This window comes from Apodemus sylvaticus, chromosome 14 (assembly GCF_947179515.1).
Source record: "Apodemus sylvaticus chromosome 14, mApoSyl1.1, whole genome shotgun sequence".
In the NCBI taxonomy this organism is placed as follows: Eukaryota; Metazoa; Chordata; class Mammalia; order Rodentia; family Muridae; genus Apodemus; species Apodemus sylvaticus.
In genome coordinates, this window is record NC_067485.1 from 71,865,672 (window position 1) to 71,879,900 (window position 14,229).

General features: G+C 39.5%; 2 protein-coding genes across 3 annotated transcripts in view; both read left to right on the plus strand.

The window, feature by feature from the left end:
• LOC127665124 (uncharacterized) overlaps positions 1 to 14,229 on the plus strand; it is a 565,077-nt gene that overhangs the window by 207,373 nt on the left and 343,475 nt on the right. Inside the window, exons 4-6 of the mRNA XM_052157542.1 lie at positions 5,022 to 5,236; positions 5,937 to 6,173; positions 10,147 to 10,383. Of these exons, the coding sequence (XP_052013502.1) occupies positions 5,022 to 5,236; positions 5,937 to 6,173; positions 10,147 to 10,383 (689 nt within the window). The remainder of the gene's footprint in view (positions 1 to 5,021; positions 5,237 to 5,936; positions 6,174 to 10,146; positions 10,384 to 14,229) is intronic.
• The window catches only part of LOC127665123 (ankyrin repeat domain-containing protein 26-like), a 484,272-nt gene that overhangs the window by 145,461 nt on the left and 324,582 nt on the right, over positions 1 to 14,229 (plus strand). The gene's annotated exons all lie outside the window — the stretch shown is intronic.

Consider the following 14,229-nt stretch of genomic DNA (forward strand, 5'->3'; position numbering starts at 1 on the left):
CTTCCTTCCTCACGCTCCCTTCTTGTTTAACATCTTTCACTATTTGAGGTGTATCATTGGTATCGTGACCTTTATGGCTAACAAAAATGAGTTCATACGATGCATGTTCTTTTGAGTCTGGGTTAATTCACTCAGAATATTTTCTATTTCCATCCATTTGGAAATGAAATTTTTATTATGCCCTTGTTTTCAATATCTGAATAAATGTCCCATTTTTGATACCTTGAGTAAATATACCATTTTTGTATCCATTCTTCAGTTGAGGGACATCTGGTTTGTTTCTGGCTATTAGTAATATAGCTGCATTGAACATAGTTGAGTAAGTGCCCTTGTAGTATAGTGGAGCATATTTTGGTTATTTGCCCAGGAGTGGTCTAGCTGAGTCTTCAGGAAGAAATATTTCCAATTTTCTGAAGAAATTTCAGATTGGTTTCCAAACTGATTGTATAAGTTTGCAATCCTTCCTGTAATGCAAGATTGTTCCACTTTCTTTTTTTTTAATTTTTTTATTTGATATATTTTTTATTTACATTTCAAATGATCCCCCCTTTTCTAGCCCCCCACTCCCCGAAAGTCCGAAAGAACCCCTCTCTCCCCCCATCCTCCCACCCACCCCTTCTCACTTCCCCGTTCTGGTTTTGCCGAATACTGCTTCACTGAGTCTTTCCAGAACAAGGGGCCACTCCTCCTTTCTTCTTGTACCTCATTTGATGTGTGGATTATGTTTTGGGTGTTCCAGTTTTCTAGATTAATATCCACTTATTAGTGAATGCATACCATGATTCACCTTTTGAGTCTGGGTTACCTCACTTAGTATGATGTTCTCCAGCTCCATCCATTTGCCTAAGAATTTCATGAATTCATTGTTTCTAATGGCTGAATAGTACTCCATTGTGTAGATATACCACATTTTTTGCATCTACTCTTCTGTTGAGGGATACCTGGGTTCTTTCCAGCATCTGGCAATTATAAATAGGGCTGCTATGAACATAGTAGAGCATGTATCCTTATTACATGGTGGGGAATCCTCTGGGTATATGCCCAGGAGTGGTATAGCAGGATCTTCTGGAAGTGAGGTGCCCAGTTTTCAGAGGAACCGCCAGACTGATTTCCAGAGTGGTTGTACCAATTTGCAACCCCACCAGCAGTGGAGGAGTGTTCCTCTTTCTCCACACCCTCTCCAACACCTGCTGTCTCCTGAATTTTTAATCTTAGCCATTCTGACTGGTGTAAGGTGAAATCTCAGGGTTGTTTTGATTTGCATTTCCCTAATGACTAATGAAATTGAGCATTTTTTAAGATGCTTCTCTGCCATCCGAAGTTCTTCAGGTGAGAATTCTTTGTTTAACTCTGTACCCCATTTTTTAATAGGGTTGTTTGGTTTTCTGGAATCTAACTTCTTGAGTTCTTTATATATATTGGATATTAGCCCTCTATCTGATGTAGGATTGGTGAAGATCTTTTCCTAATTTGTTGGTTGCCGATTTGTCCTTTTGATGGTGTCCTTTGCCTTACAGAAACTTTGTAATTTTATGAGGTCCCATTTGTCAATTCTTGATCTTAGAGCATAAGCTATTGGTGTTCTGTTCAGGAACTTTCCCCCTGTACCAATGTCCTCAAGGGTCTTCCCCAGATTGTTCCACTTTCTAAATATTCTGTCTTGCATGTGCTGTTTCTTTCTGTTGAGTCTTTGTGTGGCTTATGTATTAGTGTAACTTTGAACTCATAAAATGAATCTGGGAGTGTTCCTTCTGTTTCTATTCTGAGGAGTATTAATATTATCTCTTCTTTGAAAGTTGTATGGGGTTCTCAAAAACTATCTGCCCCTGGGCTGTTTTTATTGGGGGGTGGGTGTCTTTGAATAACTGCTTCTATTTCCTTATAGGTTATAGGACTATTTAGATAGGTTACTCGATCTTGATTTACCTTTAGCAAGTGGTCTAGTAAATCATCCATTTAATATAATTTTTTTAGAGTTTTGAGGAGCACAGTCTTTTGAAATAGGTCCTAATAATTTTCTTTTAATTTCCTCAGTTTCTGGTCTTATTTCTCCCTTTTCATTTTGGATTTTGTTAATTTGGGTATTGTCTCTCTGCCTTTTTTATTATTTTTGCTAAATGTTTGTCTATCTTGTGGCTTTTCTCCATGAACTGTGCCTTGTTTTGTTGATTCTTTGTATTGTTCCCTTTGTATCTAATTGATTGATTTCAGCCCCAAGTTCAACTATTCCTTGCCATTTACTCCTCTTTTGTGTGTTTGCTTCTTTTTGTTCTAGAACTTTCAGGTGTGATATTAAGTTGCTAATACATCTCCAACTTCTTCCTGAAGGCTTTTAATTCTATGAACTTTTCTCTTAGCACTGCTTTCATTGTGTTCCATAAGATTCAGTATGTTACACCTTCATTCTAGGAAGTCTCTAATTTTTTTATTTCTTTCCTGATAAATTTTCATTGAGTGTAGGGAGTTGTACAGTTTCCATGAGTGTGTGGGCTTTCTGCTGTTTCTGTTGTTGTTTAAGTCCAGCCTTAGTCCATGGGGATCTGATAAGATGCAATCTTCTTGGATGTGTTCAGGTTTGTTTTGTGTCCAATTTTATAGTCAATTTTGGCGAGGATTCTATGCAGTGCTGAGCCATGTTTTGGTGAAGAGTTCTATAATGTCTATTATGTTGATTTGGTTCATATCATCTATTCAATTTCATTGTTTCTCAGTTTAGTTTGTCTTTATGACCTTTCCATTTGTTAGAGTGTGCTGTACACTTTCATGGTGTAAGGTTTGATGTGTGAGATTCAGTAATACTTCTTCCATGAATGTGATTACCCTTGCTTGCATTTGGAGAATAGATGTTTAGAATTGAGATGTCATCTTGGTGGACTTTTCCTTTGATGAAAAATCAAAGTGTATTTCCCTTTTGTATTGCTTTTGGTTGCTTGGAAGTGAAAGTTTATCTTACTAAATGTTAAAATGGCTACTCCAGCTTGTTTCTTGCTTCTGTTTGCTTGAGCAAGCTTTTCCCAGCCCTTTACTCTAAGGCAGTGTCTGTCTTTGTTGCTGAGGAGTGTTTCTTGTGTGTGGCAGACTAATGGACCCTCTTTACACATCCCACCCTCTTAGCCTGTGTCTGTTTGTTTGTGAATTGATTTTGAGAGATAATAATAACCAATGATTGTTTGTTCTTGTTATTTTGATATTTATGGTGTTACTGTGTATGTGTGTGTGTGTGTATGCGCATAACTTGTTTGGTTTTTTTTTGTTTGATGATTATTTTCTTTTGTGTCCTTGGATGTAGTTTCCCTCATGTTGGAGGTTTCCTTCTAGTATCCTCTTGTAGGCCTGGATTACTAGAAATACATTGTTTAAATTTGGTTCTGTCATAAAACATCTTGGTTTCTTCATCTATGGTGATTGCATGGCTTGCTGTGTATAACAGTCTGGTCTGACATCTGTTGTCTCCTAATGTCTGCATAATACTTGTCCATTATCTTCTGGCTTATAGAGTCTCTGATAAGAAGTCAGGTGCTATTCAGAGAAGTCTGCCTTTCTATGTTACTTGGCCTTTCCCCTTGAAGCACTTAATATTTTTTCTTTGTTCTATACATGTAATGTTTTGATTATTATACATCAGAAGGACTTTATATTTTCTGGTCCAAGCTATTTGGAGTTCTCTAAGGTTCTTGTTTGTGTACAGCCATCTCATTTTTGTGAGGGGTTAGGGTTTTTCTTTTCTATGATTATATTAGGGATGTTTTATGGGAATTACTTCTGGGAACATTCAACCTTAGCTCTCCCTATTATTCGTAGTTTTAGTCTTTTCAGAGTGTCCTACATTTCGTAGATGTTCTCAGTGAAAACCTTTTTAAATTTGTTTTTTTTTTTTACTTGTGCATTAATTTCTTCTGTTTTATCTTCTGTGCCAGTGAGTCTCTTTTCCATGTCCTGTATTCTGTTTGTGATGCTTGAGTCTCTAGCTCCTGTTTTCTTTCTTAGGTTTTATGCCTCCAGACTTGTCTCCATTTATGGTTCTTTTTTATTGTTTCAATTTCCATCTTAGGTCTTGAACTGTTTGATTTATTTTCTTCACTTGTTCAATTTTATTTCCCATTATTTCTTTAAGGGATTTGTTTGTTTCCTCTTAATGGTTTCTACCTACTTGGTAGAATTGTCCTATATTTCTTTAAGGAACTTTTTAATTCTCTAATTAAAGGCCTCAATCATCTTCATAAGAAGAACTTTAGGGTCATAGTCTTTCAGTTCAGTAATGTTAAGATATCCAAGGCTTGATGTTTCCCATTAGGAGAGCTGGGTTCTGAAGAAGCAACATTGCACTAGCTTTTATTAATTGTGTATTTGCATTTACCTTCAGCCATGTTGGCTGTCTCTGGTTTTGGCTGACCTGTTAGTCTGTGGGAGTAGCAAGCCTCTGGGACTGGCGTTCCCAGATTGCAGCAGACTTCCCCAAAGGTAGGCAGAGCTATGGGCTGGGGAGTGTGGTGCTGATCCATGACTGCACGTAGAGGTTTAGAACTGTAGGAAGATGGAACTCTGAAAGGACGAGATAATTATTTCAAGTCCAACACCTTTTATAAACATTTAAAATTATAATTATTGGAAATAGTAGTCTTTTTAAAAAATTAAACTCTTTTGATGTGTATGGGTATTGCCAGTATATATGATTGTGCACCAATTGGATATCTTGTGTCTTGGGAAGCCATCAGAGGAAGAAATAAGATCCCTCTGAACTGTAATTGAGCTATCATGTATTTGCTGAGAATCAAACATGGATCTTTATAATGGCAGCAAATACTGTTTGGTGCTGAGCTACTGCTTCTGCCCTGGATACACTGTTGTATTTTCTTTAATTACATATTATGTGGAGGTCAGGGGATAAGCAGAGAGAGGTGGTTATGTCCTTCCACCATGTTGATCCCAAGGTTCAAACTCAGGCCATTAGGCTTGGCATCAGGTGCCTTTACCCATCTCACCAGCAAACGTTTTCATATGTAGCATGTGATTCCTTTTAGACAGCTGTTAAAGCTCACGAGCAATTGGAGCAGAGGAAAGAGAAAGCTTTTACTTTGAAAATATTAGACATGAAAAGCAGACTCAGAGACATGGAATCCAGCCTTTGTAGAGCCCAAGATCATGAAGATATTGAAAGATTCAAGCTGGGCATATACCAGCAGTGCTACCATGACAAGCTAAATGTTACAGCAGCACTATATGAACAAATAAACATGTAAGTTGAACTGAGTCCCAGAAAACAAAGTACTCATAAATGTGATGGTAACCCAAATATATAGTGAAAAAAGTCTTCCTGAAACCAATAGGATGTGTATGTCAGGTTAACACAATTTTGCAAACTATTTGCAGTAAAATAAATTTCCTTAAAAAAATAAACCTTGGGCACAGGTAACATTTCTTCTCTTGCTGCAGTGTTGCTTTCTTCTTTTTATATTTCCTTAAAATAAAGCTGACATTTTACGATTTCAGCTAAGTATAAATATAACTATTATATATATTATATTTAGTTAACTAAGTATAACTGTATAACTATTGAATACAGTTCTCTTTTTATGAATTTTCCTGTCAATATTCACTTAAGCAGAAACATTGACAGGTTCAAGTATGTGAGGGGCAAGTACGAATAAACTTAGGCAGTTCTAACACCTCTCCTCTGCTACTGTGTGAATTATCTCTGACTCTGACCTTTGGAGTTATCTTAAAGTAATCTGCAGTCAAACTGCCTTTGACAGTTTCTTAGTTTACCTAAATCCCTGCTGGTGAATGGTAAAGTATGCTCTGATACATATAAATGTGAAACAAGTTCTTTTATAGGACATTCCATTTACTCTTATGACCATGTAAACAGAAAAGTCTTTGTAAAATGCATTTTGGGAACAAAAGTGATATGTACATGATGGATTTGTCTTTTTTAGTGCTAACAAGAGGAAAGTGAAGCTGCAGGAAGACATTGCCACAACAGTTGCAGAGGAAGAGCTACTTACACACTCACACACTGGGGCAGTGCACAACCCAAAGGAAACTAGTGTTTCAAGTCTTCATCACCAGGATGGATCTGGATTGAGTAGAAATGTTACTCCAAGTCTGGGGACATCACATTGCCAGCAGAGAGGCAGAGCTTTCAGAAAGAAAGGTCAACGTAGGTTACCAAGGTTGGTCACAGTGTCCATTGTCTCCAGAGCCTCCCTTTCTGACAGGCCTACTTTCAGGTCTATCTGTTGAATTAGAAGACCTGTTCACATAAGGGTGAAATCAATCTCTGATATTAAGGAGCAGAAATATTTTAACCTCCCTCTTTCTGTGGCATTCTTACCTTTTATTTTTACTTATTTTGTCTCCTCATACTTTTCATATTAAGTTTTTGAGTTTTTTCCATTTTCTTTCTTTTTTTTTATTAATTTATTTTTATTTACTGTATTCTATGTTTACATTCCAAATGATATTCCCTTTCCTGGTTGCCCTCTCCCCATAAGTTCCCTAAGCCCTCTTCACTCCGCCCATTCTCTTATCAACCCCCTCCTACTTCTCTGTCCTGGTATTCCCCTACAATGCTGGAACAAGCCTTTTCAGATCTAGGACCTCTCCTTCCTTCTTCTTGGGGGTCACTTGATATGTGAATTTTGTCTTGGGAATTCAGAGTTTCTGAGTTAATATCCACTTATCAGTGACTGAATTCCATGAGTGTTCTTTTGCAGCTGAGTTACATCACTTAGGATATTTTCCAGATCCAACCATCTGCCTAAGAATTTCATGAATTCACTGTTTTTAATTACTGAGTAGTATTCCATTGTGTAACTATACCACATTTTCTGTATCCATTCCTCCACTGAGGGACATCTGGGTTCTTTCCAGCTTCTGGCTATTATAAATAGGGCTGCTATGAACATAGTGGAGCATGTGTCCTTATGACATTCTGGGGAATCCTCTGGGTATATGCCCAGGAGTGGTATGTCAGGGTCCTCCGGAAGTGTTATGCCCAGTTTTCTGAGGAACAGACAGACTGATTTCCAGAGTGGTTGTACCAACTTGCATTCCCAACAGCAGTGGAGGAGTGTTCCTCTTTCTCCACATCTTTGCCAGCACCTACTGTCTCCTGAGTTTTTAATCTTAGTCATTCTAACTGGTGTAAGGTGAAAACTCAGGGTTGTTTTGATTTGTATTTTCCTAATGGCTAGTGATGTTGAGCATTTCTTAAGGTGCTTCTTAGCCATTCAAACTTCTTCATGTGAAAATTCTTTGTTTAGCTCTGTACCTCATTTTTAATAGGATTATTGGGCTCTCTGGTGTCTAGCTTCTTGAATTCTTTGTATATATTAGATATTAGCCCTCTGTCGGATGTAGGGTTGCTATAGATCCTTTCCCAATTTGTTGGTTGCTGTTTTGTCCTTTTGACACTGTCCTTTACCTAACAGAAACTTTGTAATTTTATGAGGTCCCATTTGTCAGTTCTTGATCTTAGAGCATAAGCTATTTGTATTCTATTCAGGAACTTCATGTTATCCCCTTTCCCAACTCCTATTATATCTATCCCCACTTTTCTACCTACTTGTGTGTTAAAAGTGGGAACCTACATCCAGACAGAGCTCTGGGCCCCTGGGCAAGGCAGACACAAGGAGTTGGGCTGCAGGTTTCCCCATGGAACCAACAGGTATGCATCAGGCTATGAGAAGCTGCAGAAGCCTGCTCTGGCAGTGGGGAAGGGCAGCTTGTATGTTCACCTGGGGGAGCTAGCAGGGCAGAGTTCATAGGTCCCAGGCCTCACAGAGGCCAAGGAAGGCCTTTCAGAGGCCAGGGATGACAGGTTCTCAGTCTTGGTCACTGCAGACATGACTGAATGTCATAAACGAGGTGAGAAGAGAGTGGGGCCCCATTGGACTAGGTCTGGCCCTGGGCTTAAGGGAAAAGAGGGAAAGAAGTAGTTCCAGGTTCTTCCTGCAGGGACGAATGGCCTTGACTAGCTTGGGTAGGCAGCATGGCTTGGTGATGACCTTGGCTAGAAGACAGAGAGGTTCCACTGCAAGAGGCTAGAAACAGCTCTTGAGAAGGAGACCTGCTCCATGGTTCCATCATAGTGGGTCCAGATGAGAAGAGGTAGTCCATAGGTTTAGAGCATTTATTGTGGGCAGAGAGTTCTGATAAGTGAAAAATAGAGGCTGGTCATGGTGAGAGGGGGAAGGGAGATGAGCCTAAGAGGGCAATGTAGAGAGACAAGAATACAGCAGAGAATATGAGAGGGAGGAGGGGGAAGCAACCCCTTTTATACTTTGGGAAGGACCATACCTTGCTGTTGTGAGGTAACTGTGGGAAGAGTCTAGACAGAATACCAGGAGCTAAGGGAAATGCCCTACATGGCTGATGGCTACAATATTATGGAGTTGAGGGCCTTGTTTTAGGATCCTAGTGTCTGGGAGTATGGCCAAGAGGCTTCCTTCCCTTGCAGAATTATCTGCACGGTCTCTGGAGGTTAAACCTAGCTCAACCAGAAAACACGCTGCCTTCCATGGTCCCACACCCACCCAACTTAGTGTCCTCTAAGAAAATTCCATCAAGCTACAAAGTTTCTGTAAGGCAAGGGACACTGTCAAAAGGACAAAACGTCAATCAACAGATTGGGAAAGGATCTTCACCAACCCTAAATCTGACAGAGGGCTAATATCTAATATATACAAAGAACTCAAGAAGGTAGAACCCAGAGAACCAAATAACCCCATTAAAAAGTGGGGTACCAAGCTAAACAAAGAATTTTCACATGAAGAACTTTGTAGGTCTGAGAAACATCTTAAGAAATGTTCAACATCATTAATCATTAGGGAAATACATATCAAAACATCCCTGAGATTTCACCTCACACCAGTCAGAATGGCTAAGGTAAAAAACTCAGAAGACAGCAGGTGCTGTCAAGGATGTGGAGAAAGAGGAACACTCCTCCACTGCTGGTGGGATTGTAAGATGGTGCAACCACTTTGGAAATCAGTGTAGAGGTTCCTCAGAAAACTGGGCATGACACTTCCAGAGGACCATGCTATACCACTTCTGGGCATATACCCAGAGGATTCCCCAGCATGTAATAAGGACACATGCTCCACTATGTTCATAGCAGCCCTATTTGTAGTAGCCAGAAGCTGGAAAGAACCCAGGTGTCCTTCAATGGAGGAATGGATACAAAAAATATGGTCTATTTACACAATGGAGTATTATTCAGCCATCAGAAACAATGAATTCATGAAATTCTTAGACAAATGGATGGAGCTGGAGAACATCATACTAAGTGAGGTAACCCAGTCTCAAAAAATCAATCATGTTATGCACTCACTGATAAGTGGATATTAACTTAGAAACTTGGAATACCCAAGAAATAATCCACATATTAAATGATGTCCATAAAGAATGGAAGAGTAGCCCCTGGTTCTGGAAAGACTCAGTGCAACAGTATAGGGGAATACCAGAACAGGGAAGTGGGAAGGAGTACATGGAGGAACAGGGGGAGGGGAGAGGGCTTATGGGACTTGCAGGAAGTTGGGACCCAGAAAAGGGGAAATCATTTGAAATGTAAATAAAGAATACATCGAATAAAAAAATAAAAAATTAAAAATAAAAATAAACCTTGGGAACAGGTAACATTTCTTCTCTTGCTGCAGTGTCGCTTTCTTCTTTTTATATTTCCTTAAAATAAAGCTGACATTTCAGCTAAGTATAGATCTATCATTTCTATCATTTCAGCTGAGTATAGATCTAGCTTTCTAATGAATACAGTTCTCTTTTTATGAATTTTCCTGTCAATATTCACTTAAGTAGACACATTGACAGGTTCAAATATGTGAGGGGCAAGTATGAACAAACTGAGGCAATTCTAACACCTCTCCTCTGCTACTGTGTGAATTAACTCTGACTCTGACCTTTGGAGTTATCTTGAAGTAATCTGCAGTCAAACTGTCTTTGACAGTTTCTTAGTTTACCTAAATCTCTACTGGTAAATGATAAAGTATGCTCTGATACATATAAATGTGAAACAAGTTCTTTTATAGGACATTCCATTTACTCTTGTGACCATTTAAAAAGAAACGTGTTTCTAAAATGCATTTTGGGAACAAAAGTGATATGTACATGATGGATTTGTCTTTTTAGTGCTAACAAGAGGAAAGTGAAGCTGCAGGAAGACATTGCTACAATAGTTGCAGAGGAAGAGCTACTTACACACTCACACACTGGCGCTGTGCACATCCAAGAGGAAACTAGTGTTTCAGGTCTTCATCACCATGATGGATTTGGACTGAGTGGAAATGTTACTCAAAGTTTGGGGATATCACGTCACCAGCAGAGAGGGAGAGCTTTCAGAAAGAAAGGTCAACGTAGGTCACCAAGGTTGGTCACAATTTCCATTATCTCCTGAGCTTCCCTTTCTGACAGGCCTACATTCAGTTCTATCTGTTGAGTTACGCGACCTGTTCACATAGGGGTGAAATCGATCTTTGTTATTAAGGAGAGGAAACATTTTAACCTCGCTCTCTCTGTGCTGGTCTTACCTTTTATTTTTGCTTATTTTGTTTCCCCGTCCTTTTCATATTAAATTTTTGAGTCTTTTTTTTCAGTTTTCAATCATGTTATCCACTTCCCCAACTCCTACTATATCCATCCCCATTTTTCTACCTACCTGTGGGTTAAAAGTGGGAGTGTACATCCATACAGAGCTCTGAGCCACTGGGGAAGGCAGACGGAAAGTGTTGGGCTGCAGGTTTCCCCATGGAACCAACAGGCATGCATCAGGCTATGGGAAGCTGCAGGACCCTGATCTGGGTGTGGAGAAGGGAAGCTTGTATTTTCACCTGGGGTTGCTGGGAGGACAGAGTTCATAGGTCCCAGGCCTCACAAAGGCCAAGAAAGGCCTTTCAGAGGCCAGGGATGAAAAGTTCTCAGTCTTGGACACTGCAGACACGACTGAATGTCTCAAGTGAGATGGAAACAGAGTGGGGGCCCACTGGACTTGGTCTGGCCCTGAACTTAAGGGAGAAGAGGGAAAGAAGTAGCTCCAGATTCTTCCTGCAGGGACGAATGGCCTTGACTAGCTTGGGCAGGCAGCTTGGCTTGGTCATGACATTGGCTAGAAGCCAGATAGTTTTCACTGCAGGAGGCTAGAAAAAGCTCTTGAGAAGGAGACCTGCTCCATTGCTCCATCATAGTGGGTCCAGATGAGAAGAGGTAGTCCATAGGTTTAGAGCATTTATTGTGGGCAGAGAGTTCTGATAAGTGAAAATTAGAGGCTGGCCAGGTGAGAGGGGGAAGGGAGAAGTGCCCAAGAGGGCAATGGAGAGAGAAAAGAATACAGAAGAGAACAACAGAGAGAAAAGGCAGAAATAACTCCTTTTATACTTTAGGAAGGAACATACCTTGCTGTTGTGAGGTAACTGTGGGGGAAGAGTCTGGACAGAATACCAGGAGTTAAGGGAAATGTCCTACATGACTGATGTCCACAGAATTATGGAGTTGAGGGCCTTGTATCAGGGGCCTGGTTTCTGGGAGCATGGCCAATGGGCCTCCCTCCCTTGCAGAATTATCTGCATAGTCTCTGGAGGTTAAGTCTAGCTCAACCAGAAAACAGGCTGCCTTTCATGGTCCCACACCCCCCAACTTAGAGTCCTCTAAGAAAATTCCATCAAGTCCAGTTACTGATGTCCACTCACATGACCACATCCCCATTACCCTCTCCAACTCCCCCTTCTTCCTCAGCCTATCCACTCCCATCTTCATGACCTTCTTCATAATCCACTTAGTCCATCTATTCTTGCTCACACATGCATGTGTATCAAGACATATACAATTACTAAACACTCCCAGATTCTCTTAAGTTGTTCATCTGTCTGTCTGTCTGTCTGTTTCATTTTTTTGAACATGGTTCCTCATTGTAGCCCAGGCTGTCCTGGAACTCACTGTGTAGACCAGGCTATAGGTAGAACGCAGAGATCCACCTGTCTCTGCCTCTTCAATGCTAAGACTAATCTTTAAAGGAGTGCACCATATGTCACTTCCTGGCTACAGTTCTGGGAGATCTTATTTTTTTACATACATTATAAATTGGTCCAAGAAATGTAAAAATATTGCTATGTTTTACATTCACTTATAGTAAATTAAATTTAAATTCACTAAATTTAGAAATTAAATTTTAGAAAACAATTTCCACTTTTATCTAAAATTATGGAATAAAATATTTCTCTTATTTTAAATACCTATTCTTTGAAAGATTAATGCATATATAAAATGTATCACAATCATATCCACCTCTCACTGCCCTCTCCCGCACAGCCCATATCACATCTCTCTACCAACTTCATGTCCTCCTTTTAGAATTATATATTTATTTATGTTAAAGCTCTTTTTAATTTGGTTTGGATTCTTAATATTTTACTATGCTTCTGATATAACCTTAAAGTTAGAACTCAACAGTAAGTGACATAATGACTTTCAAACACTATTATACATGACAATTTAATGTGTTGAGGTTAATCCTTTCTATGATTCCTATAAACCCATAACTAGATAAATGTTAACTTGCATAAAGGTTATTTTTTCTAATATTCTAAAAAAATATGACCTAAACTTTTATTTTCCTTCTGGCCTTTTATCTCAGATTTCTGTTTTCCTTATGACTTTGAGCCAGGGGTATTTTGGTATGTATTATTAATTTTAGAGTGAGTAGAATGATCTTTCTGGTCTGAGAAATTGCCCTGAGTAGACAATGGGCATTAACTCCCCACCCAGTCCCACAACATCCAGAAAAAACTTGACTACCAGGTGCTCTTAAACTCCCAGGATCATAGGTGAGGAGGCCACAACATCTGTCCCAACACCAGGAGTAACTAGGACCAATAGGATCAAGGAATTCAGGAACCCCTGCCTGGCTCGTGGCACAGGTTCCTTCCAGTGTGAGCTGCCCTGTGTAGACCTTGGGTGCTAACTCCACACCTGGTCCCAAAGCATCCAGAATAAGCTTGACTCACAGGCGCTGTAACACACCCAGGATCATAGCATCTCAGGAGCTTGGTCACAACAGGATTTCAGGATTGCAGAAGCTGCTTGAGTCCCAGGGTTTCTCACACACTCAGGATCACAGGATCACAGAATCACAGGACCACAGAGATAGCTAGACTCTGAGGATTTCTGACACATCCAGGATCACAGGAGGGACAGGCTTCATTCAGACAACGATGGTAGGTAGCACTAGCGATAAACAGATGGAGAGAACAAGCATAAGGACTTAAGAAGGACATAAATAACTCCCTTAAAATACCAGAGAATACAGGTAAACAGGTAGAAGCTCTTAAAGAGGAAATACAAAAATCGCTTGAAGAACTACAGGAAAACACAAACAAACAGGAGAAGGAATTGAACAAGATAATCCACAATCTAAATATGGAAATAACACTATAAAGAAACATGACAGGAGACAAACCTGGAGATAGAAAATCTAGGAAAGAGATCAGGAGTCATAGGAGCAAGCATCACCAACAAAATGCAAGAGATAGAAGAGAGACACTCAGGTGCAGAAGATAGAATAGAAAACATTGACACAACAGTCAGAGAACATGTAAGAAGCAAAAGACATGGATCCAGGCTCCATAGAGCCCAAGCTCATGAAGATTCTGCCAGATTCATGCTGGGCATATACCAGCAATGCTACCATGACCAGCTAAATGTTACAGCAGCACTATATGAACAAATAAACATGTAAGTTGAACAGAGTCCCAGAAAATAAGGTACTGATAAATGTGATGATAACCAAAATATATAGTGAAGAAAAGTCTTCATGGAACCATTTGGATGCGAATGTCACCTGGACATAGTTTTGCAAAGTATCTGCAGTAAAATAACTTTTCTTAAAATATAAACCAGGAACGGGGAAAGCATTCAGAATGTTAACAAAGAATATAGAAAAAATAAATAAAAATAAAAATAAAAATAAAAAATAAACCTTGGGCACAGCTAACATTTCTTCTCTTGCTGCAGTGTTGCTTTCTTCTTTTTATATTTCCTTAAAATAAAGCTGACATTTCACGATTTCAGCTAAGTATAGATCTAGCTTTCTAATGAATACAGTTCTCTTTTTATGAATTTTCCTGTCAATATTCACTTAAGACACATTGACAGGTTCAAGTATGTGAGGGGCAAGTATGAATAAACTCAGGCAGTTCTAGCACCTCTCCTCTGCTACTTTGT